Source organism: Mixophyes fleayi, chromosome 5 (assembly GCF_038048845.1).
Source record: "Mixophyes fleayi isolate aMixFle1 chromosome 5, aMixFle1.hap1, whole genome shotgun sequence".
Classification (NCBI taxonomy): Eukaryota; Metazoa; Chordata; class Amphibia; order Anura; family Limnodynastidae; genus Mixophyes; species Mixophyes fleayi.
The window spans coordinates 41,171,688-41,191,739 of record NC_134406.1 but is presented as its reverse complement, the minus strand read 5'-3'; the positions used below and the strand labels follow the sequence as shown (position 1 = coordinate 41,191,739).

Here is a 20,052-nt window from a genome sequence, read left to right as displayed (position 1 = left end):
TACTTGTATTTGTTTTAAACAATTTTCTTCCCTTGCAGGAGGCTCAGTGGGCGGGAGAGCAGTGCAGTCAGCGACTAATCATCACGGTGCTTCCGTTGATTGGCTGCACGTCACTGCCCCTTTCACAGTAACATGACTCTCGGTCCTTTTGTGTGGAGGATCCCTTGGCCTGATTTATATATATATATATATATATATATATATATATATATATATCTACATGAAAAAACAGCCAGCATTTAATTTATGTGCAAGATAATGAAATAATTTGCACCCTTTGCATTGTAACACTGTTTTGTCCAGAAAACTTACTCAAATTCTTGCCTAAGTACCTTAATGAATCAGGCCCTTGAAACACATGAAAGGAGAGACATTAACACTATGCATTTTAACTCTTACTTGATGGGACACTAATGTAGGAATTAAATGCATATCTTAATTAAAACACAGGGTTTAAAGCAAATGAAACTTAAAAACACAATTAATATAAAAACTGGCATATATTTTTATGACCATTGTACTTAAGAGTAAATATTTTATTTTTTTGCTTCTGTTAATTCACTGTATGACCTAAGAAATTACATTGTGGTTTGTAAGCTCTACAGTTCAGCGTCTCAGTTAATGTTTCTTTATGCCAGGAAAACAGAGGAGCCCTATGTATATTTCTTGCACATATTTGTGAAGCAATTTGCAAACTGATGGATGGATATAAATAAAAATAGACAACTTAAAGCAATGCAGGATCCTAAGTTTTCACCTTCCTCTTCTTTACCAATGCTGGGCCACCTGCACTATGCAAACTTGGGTTCCCTGCTGCCTTCCAGACAAGCATGTTTTAAAAACCATTCAGCTGAGCACAGTACACTCCTATAAAGGGGCATAAAATGTCAGTGTACAATGGGCTTTAGGTCTTACGGTGCACCAGACAGCTGGTACCACAGATGAGAACGACTGCATCTAATGTTCCATGAAATTAATAGCAGTAATTGGGGAAAGGTGGAAACAAGAGTGACAATAGTTCAGCACTCTTTGTGAACTGAAACATTATACAAATATTTATCTAAAAAATGACGTAAAATTAGCCAATATGACACATGTCCTCGGATTGTTAGTAGTACTCCGTTACTTATTCAACCAGGTTAGATTTACAGATACAGTAATAAGCATTATTAGTGGGCAATAATCAAAATATAATATAGGCATTCAGGAAATTAAATTATATTACTACAATATGGGTTTTGAATATTGTAAAGCAAGCTAGTTCCATGCAGACATTGCTTAGCACAATCACCAGTGGTGCACGCAGGGGGGTTTCTGGGTCTCCAGAAACCCCTCCCCTCCGTTAAATAAGTGCCCTATATAGCGGCACTGTACTATACAGCAGCTGCAGCGCTGTCAAAGAAGCGTCTGCAGCAGTGCTGTATTGTATACAGCACCGCCACAGACGCTTCTTCAACAGCGCCGCAGCTGCTGTATAGTACAGTGTTGTCTAAACGGAGCTGCTGCGCATGCAGCTCTCTCGGTTTTTTTGGTTTTTTTTTCGGTGGAGGGGAAACCCCCCCTTAAAAATGCTCTGTGCGCCCCTGATCACATTGTCTCACTGATTGTATTCCCTGTGTTCACATAGTGGGCCTACAGAGAGCAGAAATCTGAATAACAGTATAAAGAAAGGTAAAAAAATATAGTCTTTACACTGTACTTATTCTTCATATAAAGAAAACATATTGTTAAATATTTACATGTGTAACTCAAAAATAATTAAATAAAAATTGATATAAAGTAAAATTGCTTGGTCCGCCAATACAAAAATATCAGATTGGAACCAATCCAATTTTCACAGACTTACTGGTATGTCTCAGCTGATGTTACCGTGTTTGTGGTATCATCGGACGATATTCCCGTATGGACCCCTGTGATTTACCCCAACTACGGAACAACTGGATCTGTGTAGTCTGGTCACCAAGCAGTTTGGGATGTTATCTCACCTGGTAGAATGATTAAATCTGGTCATGTGGGTCCAATGCAAATAAAGGCAGATTTCTCCCTCCAAAACAGTAAGACATATGGCAAGAGGATTATATCACCAACATGATGATATATTGCCTCCTATAAAATACAGAATAACACATTCCCCTTTCTATCTCTGTGCATTGCAAACAATTTTCTATGACAGGTTTAATTGTTATTTACATCGCTAAATTGTATGCTGCCGTCTAGTACTTATATATGAAGTTATGCAATTATAAAGCTTTTTCAGAATTATAACGCCATCTATGTTGACAATGCAAGCTTTAAAATACAGTTGAAAATGAAGGCATCACTTCAATGTCATTATGCCTAAGGTTCCCAGTGTGGCATTAAACAAATTTAAACAATAAAAATGACTAGTGCACATTCAGTCTTTGAATGGTATTGTTTGCCAATGAAACATGAAAGTGATAGTCCTGGTTTACTGAATCTGTGTTGATATGTGCTACAGTAAAAGTAAGTTAAGATGGCTTATCATGCACTTAAGAAGTGGAGGGGTTAAGGTGGATACCCTTAAAAAATGTAATAGAATGTTTATTTAAAAATAAAGTACTTCATAAAGGCACTGTCCATATCAATAATCATCATCAGCTATTCATATAGTGCCACTAATTCCGCAGCGCTGTACAGAGAACTCACTCACGTCAGTCCCTGCCCCATTGGAGCTTACAGTCTAAATTCCCTAACATACACACAGACAGACAGAGAGACACTAAGGTAATAAGGTCAATTTAATAACAGCCAATTAACTTGCCAGTATGTTTTTGGAGTGTGTGAGGAAACCAGAGCACCCGGAAGAAACCCACGCAAACACGGGGAGAACATACAAACTCCACACAGATAAGGCCATGGTCAGGAATTGATCTCATGACCCCCATGCTGCGAGCAGAAGTGCTAACCACTAAGTGCTTAGTGGTTAGCATGTCCCCAAATCATTTTTTCTAATACTATATTACAATTACATGATTATAGGAAAGTATGGATTGCCATAGAAGTCCAGACATGCTGAACCAATGGGAGTCAAGCAGTTAACTGATAAGTTTCTCTTATTTTGTTCTCTCATTACATCTTGAAGATTCGGCTCTAGTCCATAAGTTGCATTATGCATTTTGTGATTAAGAGCTATTATTAAAGGTTTAGCTCGGAAGTCTGGTTTTGACCAGTAATGATACAAACGTAGGCTCTATATCAGCATAAGATATTATTTATTATTACACATTATAACACGTTGGCGGCAGTTAGTGATCGCTGAGCTTTGATCAGCTCTTACAGCAAATATAAAAGAGGTGGACGTACTAAAATTGGGGACATCATCACTTCATGTGGAGGTGTGCTTACAAAGGGCTAGGCTGTCCCAAACCCAGCTTCTCTCCTCCAACAAGACATTTGAATTGCTATGCACACCAGTGGCAGGTAGGGGCATCCCTTCCAACCTCCTGGCAGTTGCGACAACGGTGCAGATTGGCTTGGCAGCAGGATAGTCCCGTTAAACCAGTGGCGGATCCAGGGGGGGGGGGGGAGGGGGCGATCGGGGCGATCGCCCCCCGCCCCTAAATCGCCCCGGGTAGGATACTTTTCTAGATCCGCCACTGCGTTAAACTGGGAATGTTCCAACTAAATTGGGGCATACGGGTGATGGAATATACACATGCAAAGGTTATCAAAATTTGAGACTATATTCACATTTGCTGTGTGCAATCTACTCTTCTCTGTAGTTAGTTATTTTCGGACAGGAAAAGTAATAGGCTACCTAAAGTGCTTAATATTAATGTAATATATAAAATATATTCTCACACAATCAGAACTTGTTCTCAATATCTTCAGCTCTGATCGTTTCCTGGATCTTTTATGTACAAATTATATTTGTGAATTTTTTTAGTAGCTATTAAAATATATGCTACTTTGTAATCCAGGTCTAGTGGACATTTAAGTAACCAGGGACTTTTTATATTAAAGCAAATTTGTCCATTTAGTAGCCTATAGACTAGGGGCTTGAGTCATTAACGAGAGCAAAGCATAAAAAAGGAGTAACTTTGCACCACAATACAACCATGTTCCATTGGAGGAGGAGGTACATTTAAAATGTGGGGACAGATTTATAGATGGGGTATGGCATGTCCTAGATCAACTTTACATTTCAGTGTAAGTCAAGTATTTGTGTGCTACATGAAGAAACAGCCAGAATTTAAATTATGAGTAAAATAATAAACTAATTTGCACCCCTTGCATTGTAACATTGATTGTCCATGAGAACATTTACTCTTTTTTTGCCTTACTTTCCTTAATGGTTTCCTATGTAATTATGAAGTGAAGGTGCAGTAACACAAAGCACCTAATTAAATGTTTGCTTTCATTTTCTAACCTGTACTACTAAAAGGACAGAGTCTGATTGGATGCTACCTGCTACATCACCTCTTTTGCACAGTGGAAAAGTTTTCATAAATGCCCACCAGTATAAATGCTGTACACTATTGTCAATTTCATCATTAGAAAGGTCTAACCAAGCATAAAATGCAGACAGTACTATGCAATTAAATTCAACTTAAATAAAAAAAAGTCTCTTCTTGCTGAAGTATTCTTAGCATTTTATTGTTCTATACAAATGTAACCAGATGTATATTTACTGATCTTGCAGTAGTTTACATAATATCAACATGTGTAATCTGGAAGATTGTATTCCCTTGTTAACATACAATGAAGTAGGTGGGCTTCCATGCCATCAAAATTCAACGTGATAGCATACTAAATAAAGGTACTAGTTATTTATTACACTATGTCATTTATTCAACTGTAATAGTGCACATCAGGCTTCAGTTCCACTTTAGTCAATCAGGAGCGTTGTGTTAAAATGCCCTTATCTGTACCATTGCAGCTTAATGGATAACCTTCTTGGGAGGGGAAGGGTGGATTAAGTACAGTCTGAAGCGGCTGATTGCACCACCATAATTGGCTGAAAACACCCCACTGACTTGAATAGGAATTTTCAGTCTATCTTGAGTTTCCCCTTAAGTGCTTCATTAGCAGCTGATTTTTGTTAAAATGTGTCATTTTATGAAGCCTGCACAGTGCACTTTCCTATCTACTCCAGACAGTTGGGTGGGAAGACTTATTTTTTTCCCCTATTGCAGTTTTCTTAGATGGATAGTATTCTCTGATTGCCTACATATCTCATTTCACTAAATGTTATTTCAAGCCATTTAATGGCTAGCAATTAAACATTCATTTCAGCTTCTCCACGGCCATAAAATCATACACCAGAACTTTGTTCAAAGGAAGAAAATGGAGAAAAACTGGAGTTTGGTGGCACAAATGCATTTTTCCCAGAAATGGTTGCTTCTCTTCTGCATCCTCCCTCTGCCTTGTGCAAAATGCATCTTATTCAATAGGTGATGGAGACAATCTCAGCAGGCAGCATATTGTATATAAGGCCTGGGGGTTTTGTTACACACACAGCCTGTATATTTGTAATGGGTTCACGTCACCCCTATAGCAGTCATATTCAGCTGCTGTTTAAGCTCCAGTCCACTGCAGCCGCTTCTGTGTGCAGGTCCCAGTGCTCTGCACTGGCTCACAGGGACAATCCCTAGACCCCAATAGGACAATCTGCTCTTAATTCCCACTTGGAAAATACTAAATTGGCCACACCCACAATACACTCAAACCATGCCTAGGTGTCCATACTATGTTTATTTTTAAGTGAGGCCATGCCAATTTCCACCAGCAGGCTATGCCCCATTTGAGCACCAAAATCTGGACTGTTGCTAGGTATGACTATAACAATGTAAATAGGAAATTAATAAATATATATATATGGCCTGATTCATTAAGGAAAGTAAAGCAAAAAAAAATGAGTAACTTTGCACCTTGGCAAAACTATGTTGCATTGGAAGTCGAGGTAAATTTAAAATGTAAGGACAGATTAGAGCATGTCCTAGATCAACTTTAAATTTTAGTGTAAAAATAAAACTATCAAGTATTTGTGTGCTACATGAAAAAACAGTCAGTATTTTCCTTATGTGCAAAATAATTAACTAATTTGCACCCCTTGCTTTGTAGCATGGTTTTGCCAAGGTTCAAAGTTACTCAATATTTTGCTTTACTTTCCTTAATGAATCAGGCCCGTAGTGTATATAGTGCAACATATAGACCATACATTTCTAAAGACCATAAAACAAAAGTGAAAGCAGCATGTTAAGTACTATAAAATATACTTATCTGTAAGACATACAGAGGAGCACATGCATATATTTAAAATTAATATAATAATTCCTTATACCCCATTTATACTGCACCAAAATCCTGGGTTTTTCCCGGGTCGAGCTCAAACGACCCGGGTCTTGGTGCAGTATGAATGGTACAAGTCAAAAATTCCGGGTCTAAAAACCCGGGTCTTCAACCCGGGATTTATTGAGGGGTAATTCCCGGGTTGGACCCGGGTTGCCTGCACTATGAATGGAAAAACCTGGGTTTTTCAACCCGGGTTGAACAGAAAACAAGATGATTGGCTGTCTGCCTGTCAGTGAATCATGAAGAACTGTGAGGCAATGGTGAGGGGTATGTTTTATAGTACAGATCTGTGTGCAGCATATCTCACAGTGATTCTACTGTGCTGTGTACATACATTTTTTGGAACTGAAGGTGACCTCTCAGTTTTCTTTATTCTTTATTAAAAGGGGAAAGAGTAAAATGTAGTAATTGGGTTTGGATTGTGAGAAAATTAAGAACATCAACCAGAATAGAGCTACAAGTACACTAAATTTGTAATATAAGTAGTATATAAAGGTCATCAACAATTAAAGGTCATTTAGCCAGTCCCTGCAGCTGTATAATGCTCATTCTTCAGCCACAGAGGGGTCACAAAGAAGAAAGCTCAATGTACATGTCAAGTTGCTGCCTCGTTTTATTACCATAGAGTAAAATTAAATTCTAAGCACCAATAGTTATTATCCCTGCACCTTTAAATCACAATATCTTGGTACACACCTTCTTACCATAGCTTTTTGTAAATATTGTGCAGGAATCCGAATGATAAGTTCAGTTGCTGAGTGATGAAGAAAGGTACTTAGATCCCAAATACTATACACATTATTATATTGATTGCGTGAATCATCACATCCCCAGATTATGAGACATATAAATGCTGCGTTCCAGCATTAACCAGTCACCTTTCAATGACATCACCAGCCAATGAAAACTGCTCTGGTGATGACTCCCACAAATTGCCAGGGCACAGACTTGTGCAGTATGAATGGGGTCAACCCGGGAAATTCCCGGGTCCGAGGGGCAGTATGAATGGTGTTTCTGAGCTGGGACACTCCGAGACCCTGCAAAAACCCGGCTTCAAAAACCCGGGATATTGCAGGGGCGGCAGTATGAAAGCGGTATAAGTAAATTTTATATAAAATCGGAAACATACTGTACAAGAAAGAGAACTATGATTCTCAGACTCCATTTCTGACAAGCGATGTAGAAGAAAGACAATTTATTTTCACCTGTGTAACAAAGAATGACCTCTGGAGTCTCACATTTCTGGAGGCCATTTTAACTGCAGCGAATGACGGCTGATGTTGCTGACACCTCCTATGCTAGAGTCCTGAAGTTCTGCGTACAGCTAGGATTTCAGTGACAGCTAAGGATATATATATGTGTATTGTGTATACATGCAGGGAGATATGTTGAGACACCGTAATTGTTACTTCAAAATAACAATGATGTGACAATATAGTGGAAATTACACATGATGTAGTTGACTTGAATGCCATAAAATTCACAAAGGATAAACAAACACAATGTGATAAGGGCAAATTAACAGTAGAGTAAAAATAATAACAACATAAGTTAGTCATAATAGGGGTAAATCTATATAGCAAATCATCTTAGAGTTATAACAAAGAATAACAATATAATAAATAATTATATTTACTATAGAGTTATTGATGTAGAAATGGTGTCATCGATTATGACGATAAATATATGGCATCTAATAACCAGTTCTGAACACCAAAGTATTTCCAGTCATGTACTGTAATAAACGTGACAACTGTCCCTATTTTCCAGGGGCAGTCCTAGGTTATATGGGTTTGCCCCTAAAAATGTACATATCAGAAATCTTCTCTGGTCTTTTTTTAATCATCTGCATTGTGCCACTTCTCTTGTGTGATGGATGCAACTCATATTTACTGACGTGTAAACAAAGAATGCATTTTTATGACATATTCGTTAGTATTCCACCTAGAGGACACTAGGACATCTAATAATAATACAATCATTTTCAGATATGGGGTGCCTTGAATATCATAAATAGGGAAACAAATAGGGATTTTGAAACACAAATTTAGAACATACTTGCAAACTTTTCCTCGTTGGCTTCAGGGAGATCCCGGCGGAGGTGGGTGTGTGGGGGCGGGGCTTGATGAATAGCATCATTTTGTCTCCACCCCTAAACAATTGTCACAATTTTGACAATTACAGCAGGGGCGGGGCTAAGATGATGCGTTATTTGCATCATTAAGCCCCGCCCCACCACTTATCTATTGCGGGGCGAGAACTGGGAGATTGCCCTGCTCTCCTGGGAGCCTGGGAGGTCTCCCAGAAATGCGGGAGTCTCCTGGACATTCCGGGAGAGTAGGCAACTATGCGTTAAAGAAAAGCAGCTAATGAATCTCTAGAGACTGAAGTGTCATTTACATTTCTGTCTTCATTACTGAGTCATGTTGTCCTACCTGTCAGTCTTTGATTAAATGTTGGTCTCCATGAAAATGGCCACCTCCATAGGCAATAATACATGGACAGAGGACACAATTTCTGAACTGTCTCATCATGCCACAGATGGCGAAGCCAACCACGTCTTTTACTGGCTCAGCACCAGGGAGAATGTCAGACTCTTCAGGGAGTGAGGGAGATCACCCCTATTTCAGGGAGTCTCCCTGACATTCAGGGAGAGTTGGGAAGTATGATTTAGAACAGCAATATGATATGAAGTTTACTGGACTTATAAAAGCCACTGCTGGTTTCTTTAGAGATGCTAAATGCATTCAAATGATAAATGGAGTCAATTCCCACTAATGCATATTCACCTGGTGCATCAGCAATAGGACAGTTACAATGCAGGTTACTGGTGCCAAAAACCCAAACAGGTTTGGAAAAGTCATGACATCTGAAAGCTATAGCCATGAAACATGTACAACATATATGAAATATACAGTAAATGTATAGACTTATACCTTGGAAATGGTGATTAGTGATGTCTTCACTTCTGTTGGCCACACACTCTGCAATAGTGCAGCCAATATCGGTATCGCAAAACATTTAACCTTAAAATTACCGGGGTCAACCAGATCATTACTGGGCATGTTGGTAAATGTAGTTGGAAGATGCCTTTTATTGGTCTGTGTGATTATCGGCTGGCCTCATTAACTGGTTCCAATGATTATTATTATTATTATTATTATTATTATTATTACCATTTATTTATATAGTGCCACTAATTCTGCAGTGCTGTACAGAGAACTCACTCACATCAGTCCCTGCCCCATTGGGGCTTACAGTCTATATTCCCTAACACACAAACACAGAGACAGACAGACAGAACAGAGACATACAGAACAGACTAGGGTCAATTTGTTAGCAGCCAATTAACCTACAAGTATGTTTTTGGAATGTGGGAGGAAACAGGAGCATCCGGAGGAAACCAACGCAAACACGGGTGAACATACAAACTCCTCACAGATAAGGTAATGATGCAGGGAGGGATGTGGCCCCTCAAGTAGAAAAAATGGTCTCGTCCAAAATATCCATTTACATATGTGTGGCCAAATTGGACAGCAGGATTTTCTCCTATTCTGCTTTTCACAGGACAATTTTTCCCACTGGAAATTTACAGCACAGGATACTTATTTTCTTAGAAAACAGGCATTTGGTGCAGGAGAATTGACAAATCAGTGGTAATAGGCTTACAAAGCAGCTTGAATAGACTTGTTACCTAAAAAAATGCATAAAATGCTAAGAAAACTCCATCACCTCTGCTTGCCTGGATTTCTACTTAACACAACGGGAGACCTAAGCAAGTACGTACGAAATAACATGTAGTTTAGTCACCTTGGCGTTTATTGCCTTTCTATAGGAAAAAACTCCTTAGTGACTTCAATATTTGAAGGTGTACATAATCTTATATATTGATGCGTATACAGCTCAGTGGTTAAAGGGACTGATACAATGAATGGCACTGAGAAAGTACACAAACTAAATTGTATCTATGTACAGTATATATTTATTGTAAGCTAGATTGGGCAGGATAACTGTGTCTGAGCAATTCTATTTATAGCACTGTGTAAAGCTGTGTGTGCTATATAAATAATAAATACATAATTGGTTTTTAATTTATTGTCGCATGCAATCAATGGTTAAAACAGATTTTTTTATGGTTTCAAATATGGATTAAATAGGCAACATATCATTCAATATAAAACAGAAATGTAGAGAAGAACTGCTACATTTATTTCATATAATACAGTGGGCAACTTAATGTAAGTACTATGTTATTAAAAAGTTACCTTGCTATAATATCAATGATAGCTCTACCTGAACCCTTCAGTCTGTCTCCACCATATGATTCTGCATAATGATATAAGTGGGAAAGGTTAAGCAGTTGAAATTAGAAACTAACTGCAGGGTGGACAGAGAGGAGGCTGTCTCTGTTTTACATGGAAACGCTTGTACTATTTAGATTTGCATTCATGAATTCTGCATTTAAATTCCAAATTTAGGTCCAACCATCATTGCTAATGCCCTTGATGCAATCTTAAATTGCTGTCATTACACGGATCACTAGAAATTGGATGGTGGATAAAGGATTAATCGATTTAATTTTATCACCAAATCCAGCCCTGCCTCTTGAGCTGTCAGCAGACAAGATAAGAGGTGCACATCTTGAGACACGACACAAACCTGTCATAGTAAACAGTTCGCTCTGAAAAACACAGTTGCGATGAAACAAGCCCATTTATTGCTTTGGCAGAGTTGGTTGATGGAAAAACCAGACTGGTTCTTTTATCTCCAGCCTTACTGTAATCTGTCCCAATGTTATTTGATTTCATACTGAAATAATCTCACTTTTACAGTCCACATAATCTACTCCTTTAACTGCTGTTCTTTTTTTTGTGTGTTTAATTCTGAATATTTATTATTACCTGTTCCGTAATATCTTATATTTATATTTTGCAGTATGCTGCATTTATATTTTGTTTTGTTTTCCTTAAGTATTATGTATTTAGCATTGTATGGATGCATTTATCCTACAAATAACATAAATAAACATAATAGCATTCACATATCACTAAATTGAAAAAAATAACACAATATATTCTAAAGCACATTTATCTCATAGTTTGTTTGGCAGACACAAGGGATAAACCGTACACCGTACAGGGCTATGTTTTTATGATCGCTCTACTGGCTATCTCATTTTATACTTTGATAGAAAATGTTTTAATCAACGTTTGAAGCCATGTTGCTTTTTCTTTTAGAAATGATAGTGTGTGCTGCTAAACAGGAATACCTACGTCACCGTGAAAATAACAATTCTTACAAAATAATACTAGTAATATTAATAAAAAATAATAAATAAATAAAAATAAAACAGGCTAGTACAAAAAGCAGAAAACTTACAGTGCCAGGTAACTGTGACACAATTGTTTGTCTGTTTTGTACAGGACAGCTCCACCTAACAGATACTAGCAACAAAGTTTAAACTAAGAAAACACCAGATAACTTTCAGCGCTAGATAAGCTGTGGTTGGGATCACCAATCGCAAGGGGTGTGCAATCTCCCCAAAGCAACAATTTTATGAAAAACACAAATGCAATGGTAAACCTAAACCACAAAAATAAATACACTGCGGAAATATAGAATTCTAATTTATTACTATATAAAATGTATATGAATATAAAAACCTACAAACAATATACAGAAAATATTATACGACATGAAAAGGATGCCACTTGTAGGAAGGAAGTCACTAGCAACAAAGTTTACCTGTCACCTCTACACACATGAAGGCAGCCATTTTGTAGCTTAGGCAAATGTACATGAGACTGCATCCTGTCAACTCACAATCAGTCAGTAAGACTCAGTTTCATTGAAACATCAAATAACAACAGACATCACTGACTCATTTGATAGGCTGCTTTCTAATAAATCTTCTAATCCATCCCAAAACTCACCTTTTCTAGACATTAGATTGGTTAAGCAGGAAGTTATAACCATCACAATTTCACTATTGTTGTTTTGTTTTTTTTTAAATAAAGTTTGGTCTAAACAAAGTAGATGAAAAAAATAACACCCTTTTCTTATTGGATGCTTTGATATGCCTTATTATAATTTTTTTTATCACACAATATACAGTATGTTGTTAAGTACTTCAGAACAAGCAATGCTTGTGTTATGCTGGTCATTGTAGTTTAAGATAGACACTATAGTTTATGAAAGCATGATCAGAAAATCATAGCAATGATTTTCAACACAATTTACCTTTAAGAATTGAACATTGGATTTTGCTTTGCCTTATTAAATTTTAGGTTTCATACAGAAAAATATTGCATAGGGTTAAGTGCCTATAGGTTTGACTTCCATTTGGTCTTTTAAATGCATTTTGGTTTTTATAAGAAAGTAAGTTACTACATTTTAATTAAAAATAAAACCTTGCAAAGTATTAAAAGTTGATAGAAAATATTTGATTTGTCATCAGCATACCATATGCCAATGCAATGTGCTTCGTCAGCTGTCAAGTTTTTGTTGGCAAAATAGTATCCTAAAAGAAAATGTTGATATTTTATATGTATTATACATCTGTCAATATATTGAACTGATAATCTTGAGTCTGTTTTACTGTCTGCTAGAAAAGGACATCCTGGGAAAAGAGGTTCTGACCTTTAGTAAGATTGTGGTTAAAACAGAACATGGAGAGAAAATTAATCTTTTTGTTTTACTTTTCCACATGTTTATTCTTACAGATTTTTGTTTCGTTTATATACATAAACCATGATTATAGAATATCATTTAAGCCTTAAAAATGGCCGTGTAGTGGCTTTAAGCAATTGTTCTATATACACAACAAAGGCTTCATTAAACAATAGGAACCACCTCCTTTGTCAGTTAAATAATGACCTAGCTAATTAACATGCTGAACTGTCTGGAAACTAAATACTGACCAGTCTGATGACAGTCAATTGTGTATCATACTATTGATTTTGTGATAAAGGACATGTGACATTGCGCAAAGCTGCCAATTGAAGCTCATTGACAATCACTGGCTTATGCAACCCTGTGATTAACTTGGGCTCTAGATCATACCAGCACTTCATTATATGTCACTGATTACATTTGAAACAATACATCTTCATACATACGCAAAAATCATAATATGATATAAAAGTATTTTACATAACTGTTGTTTTTTGCATTAAAATTAAATAGCAAATCTGTGTCCAAGTGATAAATTGTATAAAGCACTGAATATGCCATGGTCTCTATTCTAACATATATCTGGTGTTAAAAATGGGCGCTTTTTACAGATCTCTGTCTTTGAAATACCCAGTAGTCATCTCACTGAAACAGCAAAGATTAATGGGCAAAATGCATACAACATTAGCTATCACCTAAATATTTTAGTTGTTTATGAAGCATTATATATGTTAATATATAATAGTTTACATGCACATAAATACTTTTGAAGAATGTTCTTGCAATTACATAGACACAGAATTGAGAACCCAAACACACATTTATATATATATATATATATATATATATATACACACACACACACACACACACACACACACACACCTGTGTAAATGTGTGCGCATTTGTGTATGTTTAAACTTCACATACATTTTAATTTACTTTACCAATGGCGTTCATGTCATATTGCTATTTCTTGAGTCGATATGGGAATAATTTTCGACACATGTAGACATGTTATCTTAATTTTAGACACTCGCGAAAAGAACTTAGGCATTGTGAGAATTTGGCAAATCCTTGGGGAGATATTGAAAAACTGTGAATCCCAACCATTATTTCAATACTCCATAACATATCAATGGTCAGGTACATGAAATAATACAACATGGTTTCCCAAGCGATCTGCATATAATATACCTTAAACTATTTTTCATTGTGTAAAAAAAAATTGACCAACTATGGCCCAGCACAACTGCCCTAATGCACTACCATTATAAAACAATAATAATGACTTAAATGTATACATTTTAGAACTCTGAACTGAGATTCCGGAATTGTGAGATGCAGTCTGTGTACCATACACTACGGACGACAGCAGTCACTCTACTCTTCTACAAAAACAAAAGTTAGCGGACTAGAAACCCGTTGTTTCAAGACACAGCAATGACAGCAGTAATGGAACAACTCGGATAATAGTATGAGCATTATTTTATAGTTACAGCTGTCAAATCCCCATACTGGGTAAGATAGTGACAGCTTTGACAAGGAATACAGCACATGCAGATGTTGACATTCCAAAGGATATTTACACTTAAGTCTGCAGACATATCACTGACATACATCTTCCTTGGAATTTAATTCAGAAACATATGGGTTTATGATAGAGCGTTAGGACTACAATATGTTCCCTGAAACTAGCATAATCAACTAGATCTCCAAACCACAGTGCACATGGGAAATTTCAATTTCAGTAGCTAACTGTTCAACACCTGATATGATCAAAAATGAATTAACACACATATTCTTAATTCTTTAATTGTACACTAATATGTATGTCTATCGATCTTATCCAATCACCTATTAAACTATCTATATTAACATCTAAACCTATTACAAACATAAAAATATGGTATTGTTGAAAAGTGGGTAATAATTGTTTTTGCAACATGGGCAAAGAAAAAACATAGAATCGTATCCTCCATTTATACTTTAGACGGAGTTTAGCAGCAATCACACAATGACACTTCATTTGAAAAGAACAAATACAAAATATTAAAAACAGGTAAATACCAATTGGTCTACATTTCTTTAAATTAAGTTCAAATAATTTTTTATTTAATACTCGACTATTTTCTTTGTTTTCATCTCAAAACATTATTTAGGAAACATGAAAATCATTAAGTAGTCACTCAAGTTAGTCATACTTACTGCGGTACATTACCATTCATAAGATTAAAAGATATCTATTATTTTTATGCGACTGACTTTTTAATTAGTGCACACAATGCAGAAAAAGATTCTACATAGAGTTTGGGTTATATCTTGAGTGTAAATTTAAATAACTATCCATTTAAATTACACAGAACAATGTTTACACCTGATGACGGTGGCAGGTGGACCCGTTTCATTTAATTGGGAATTACAAATCTAACGGGAAGACCTTTGTATACTCAGAATATTTTCTACAGGTCTCGTAATCATGTCCATTAACGTTTATCAGCGTCGATGGTGATTTCTACATGTTTACTAAGAAAAACTTATCTACATGGTTTCAAATACATTTCTATTAATAGTGTGGTATGTGATTCATCTTTAGAAAAATTATATTTTCTCATTGTTTCTGGTTTGCTATTTCAGTTTTTTTTTTAATGAAATAAACATTTTTTTCCTCCTAAAATTTAAAGTTCTCAGTATCTGAAAGCAGTTTATTCTATCTGTTAAGTAGTTTGGCTTTATTGTTGGTGCGGAAACAAATAGAACAACTAATTGGCGTGAAAAACAATCAAATTGTGCTAACAGAAATAAATTATTTACTATTTCAGAGTTACATGAACTCATAATGAAGAAATGAGGATCTGTTGTGAATCTTGAGTTAGTTAATCTAGATCACTTGATAGAGAGCACTAAATAGTGCTTAACTGAAGTGAAGAGGGTATTATTCTGCCCTTATATTGCATAGCATTTTGAAATAAAAATAAATGTGATCCTTGCAATACATTAGAGAAGGCAACTTAAGTTCAAAAGAGCATTTCTAGAAAAGTTTAGCAGAATTTTGGGCACCCAACGGTTTCTATCACTCTTTTGTCTCGGTGAGATTTGTATAATTTTCAGACACATTCTTGCAAAAAAAAAAAAGGTCTTACTGAAAATCACACCTTTATTTATAACAGTTTGCTATGCAATAAAGCAGTCAAAAGTGCTAAGTTATACATTCTCACAAGTTTATTCTGTATCTCAAATCCTTAAAAAAAAAAAAAAAAAAAGGCTTCTCTTTGAACATGTGCAAGAAAAAAATATTTCTGCTCCACACATGGAAAATATCTCTTATAAAACAGGCAAATCCTAAAATTTACACTTTGGGGTCTTTACAGTGAAATCCTAAGGTCCCCGTTGACACAACCTATGTCAAGGGCTCTTGACATGACTAGACTATTTACATTTGAAACTTTTATGTATTATGTCACATTTTATATATTTTATTATTGGACAGTGTGCCTTGTATTCATAGGAATATTACTTTGCTATGTTGTGTCCACAGAAATGTTATGTCAACACAGGATACTTTTTCTGCTTATTGGGGAGTTCTAATATAAAGATAAGTCTTTATTGCTGCTCATTAACTTTAGCTGGTCCCTCTGATTTCCCAATATAATGTTTTCATATGGTATAAAATGAGCTCCCTGGTGCACCAGATCTTATTCAGGGATATACATCAGACAATGTCTTGCTGAAATAGGGTAAAGAATCTGTGTTTAGAAAACAATTGCAGTTGGCTCATAGTTGTATAGATCACATATGCAGTACTTTGCCCAGCAAACCTGGTAATAGATGTATATTGCTGACAATAGACAGAGTTTACACGCTACAAGCATGAGGCATTTCTGCTCCTCGACTTAATGCTGTTTAGAATTGGCAGGGATCATGTGCTAAGTGTCTGTGACAAGGGGAAACGAAGCTACAGACACGCTAATGATTCTCACCGGGGAGGGAATGAGGGTGCTGAAGAACATGTTGTAGGACATTGATCTCTACAAATCACTTCTCACTCCTGCGACATCCTTTAAAAAGTACAAGTGTATCGTCGGTAAAGAGACAAAACTATAACCAGCACACTGCTACAGTAACAACTACGAATTAAAAGATGAGTCTTACCTTTCCTCTTAGATCTCCTCCTTCTCCTCTTAGACTTGAATTTTAGTTGGTTACTTGGACATCCCGATGTCCTGGTGCTTCCCAAAACTGATGCCATGGATGTGGTACAGCACAGTGCAATATTTGTAGAATAGTAACCAATTTGCCTCTGCTAATAGGATTTCTGTGCCTGCTTTGTATACCTCTGTAGCTGCTGATTTATCCTGCTGGATTTTGTTCTGGCATGTAGTCACTTGCTATTAGCTGTGTTAAGTGTCTTTTATCTTCTTTGCATGCTTGGGAAGCTGTTGGTGCGATCTGTGGCACGGCACAATCTGCTGGATCAGCTCTCAGTAAAGCTGTCTTCCCCTTAGCAGGGCTGCAAATGCTTCGAATCCACTTTTTGCACCTCTGCTAGTCGTTTGGCACAAGCCACTTTGAAGCCAATCATGCAGGGAGCCTGCCTATTTGCTATAGCAAAGTCTAATTGGATCCAATCAGAACTGTCTCCTGGCTCTGACATCAGCACCATCAGTCAGTACTCTGTATCCCCTGTCAACTTGCAAATTCAGCTCTCATTTGGACTGACGAACATGCTTAGGACCTGATAGAAAGGAAGGAGGAAGATGCGCTGTAGGGGCTATGAATATACTGCCAGTTTATCTGGAAGGAGCCTGGGGGGGATCTTTAAGAATGCATGCTACAAAAGCATCTCTCTGCCTCCTGCATTAAGTCACACGGGCAGAGCATGTTTGTGGACCCTGCTTCCAACTATTTCTCAGGGCAAAGAGTTATTATTAACTAGTTATAGTCTTAATTCTCATTGAAGACAAATTGCTTTCACCTTGCATTACAGTCATACAATTGTAGGGATTAGGTAAAAGCCGGAATTGCCAGAATGCCGGAATGCCGGAATATGTCAGGTTACTACAGCGCCCCCTGCTGCTTGCCGGAACGCCGGAATGAGTCAGCGCCCTCTGCTGCTTTTTGTCTTGAGTGAAGCTTGCTGTGTTTTCCCTCCCTGTATAGTGCATTCTGTTCTGCTACACAGATATGTTCTCTGCACTGCGTGTAGTGTTTTTAAGTAAACATATATATATATATATCCTATCTTTGCCACAATTATTACACATTTTATATTGCGTATGTATATCTATACATATATTGCATATATATCATAGCTTTATAACTTAGCCATATCTTAGAATGGGGCTCAGAGTACGTTACCCATCCATTTCGGCTGCCAAAATGTGGCTCAGAGTACCTTAGCCATCCATTCTGGCTGCCGGAATGGATGTCTCAACATCTAGACCATTCATTTCGGGTGCCAGAATGGATACCTGAGTACCTTAGTCATCTATTCTGGCTGCCGGAATGGATGTCTCAACATCTAGGGCATTCATTACGGGTGCCGGAATGGATACCTGAGTACCTTAGTCATCCATTCCGGCTGCCAGAATTGGGCTCTAATTATCTTAGGTAACTATTCCAAGTGCCAGAATGGGGCTCTGAGTACATTATTTATCCATTCCGGCTGCCGGTAGGGGGCTCAGAGTACCCTGACTATCCATTCCGGCTGCCAGAATGGGGCTCTAAATACCTTAGCCATCCATTCCAGGTGCCGGAATATGGTTTTGTTTATATATATTCTGGCACCTGTAATGGATGATTAATATACTCCAGCATTCCAGCATCCTGAATGGATGCATAATGTACTCAGATCTCCATTCCGACACCAGAAATGGATGGCTAAGGTGCTCAGACCTCTATTCCGGCACTCAGAATTGATGATTAAGGTACTCGGATATCCATTCCGGCAGGTGGAATGGATGGGTAAGGTACTCAGAACCCCATTCCGGGTATCAGAATGGAAAGATAAGGTACTCACAGACCCATTCCGGCACCCAGACTGGATAGCAATGGAATTCAGAGACCCATATTGGCACACGGAATGTATAGCTATGGTACTCGCAATCCCATTTCGGCACCCGGAATGGATGGCCAATGTCCTTGGAGCACTAATCCGGCAGCCGGAATGGATGGCTAAGCTACTGGCAGACCCATTCCGGCACCCGGAATGGATGGGTAAGGCACTCTCAGACTCATTCCAGCACCCAGAATGGATGTCTAAGGTACTAGCAGACCCATTCTGGAAGCCGGAATGGATGCTTAATGTACTCAGACCTCCATTCCAGCACCCGAAATGGATGGATAAGAGCCCCATTCTGGTACCCGGAATGGATGGGTAAGGTGCTCAGAGCCCCATTCCGGCAGCCGGAAGGGATGCTTAATGTACTCAGACCTCCATTCCAGCAGCCGTAATGGAAAGCTAAGGTACTCACAGACCCATTATGGCACCTGGACTGGATAGCTATGGAACTTTGAGACCCATTCTGTCACCCGGAATGGATAGCTATGGGATTCTGAGACCAATATCGCACCCTGAATGTATAGCTATGGTACTGGCAGACCCATTTAGGCACCCGGAATGGATGGCTAATGTCTTTGGAGCTCTATTCCAGCTGCCGGAATGGATAGTTAAGGTCCTCAGAGGTCCATTCTTGCAGCCAGAATGGATAGCTAAGGTACTTTCAGACCCATTCCAGCACCCGGAATGGATGGCTATAGTACTGGCAGATCCATTCTGGCACCCGGTATGGATGAGTAAGGTGCTCAGACCTGAGATACTTATAGCCCGAATCTGGAAGCCGATATGGATGGCTAAGAAATTGAGACCTCCATTCCGACACCAGAAATGGATGGCTAAGGTACTCAGACCTCTATTCCGGCATCCGGAATTGAGGACTAAGATAGTCAGACCTCCATTCCGGCAGCTGGAATGGATGGTTAAGGTCCTCGGAGCTCCATTCCGGCAGCCGGAATGGATGAGTAAGGTACTCAGAACCCCATTCCGGGAATCAGAATGGAAAGCCA

At 37.8% G+C, this 20,052-nt stretch overlaps 1 protein-coding gene across 3 annotated transcripts in view; it reads right to left on the bottom strand.

The window, feature by feature from the left end:
• The window catches only part of ADARB2 (adenosine deaminase RNA specific B2 (inactive)), a 501,356-nt gene that overhangs the window by 458,029 nt on the left and 23,275 nt on the right, over window positions 1-20,052 (bottom strand). For 2 of the 3 annotated variants that reach the window (XM_075212076.1, XM_075212077.1), the window contains exon 1: window positions 17,140-17,537. The exons of the other annotated variant lie outside the window; for it this stretch is intronic. In XM_075212076.1, the coding sequence (XP_075068177.1) occupies window positions 17,140-17,236 (97 nt within the window). In that variant the 5' untranslated portion in view covers window positions 17,237-17,537. Of the gene's footprint in view, window positions 1-17,139; window positions 17,538-20,052 lie in introns of those variants that run through there. 3 annotated transcript variants of the gene reach the window in all.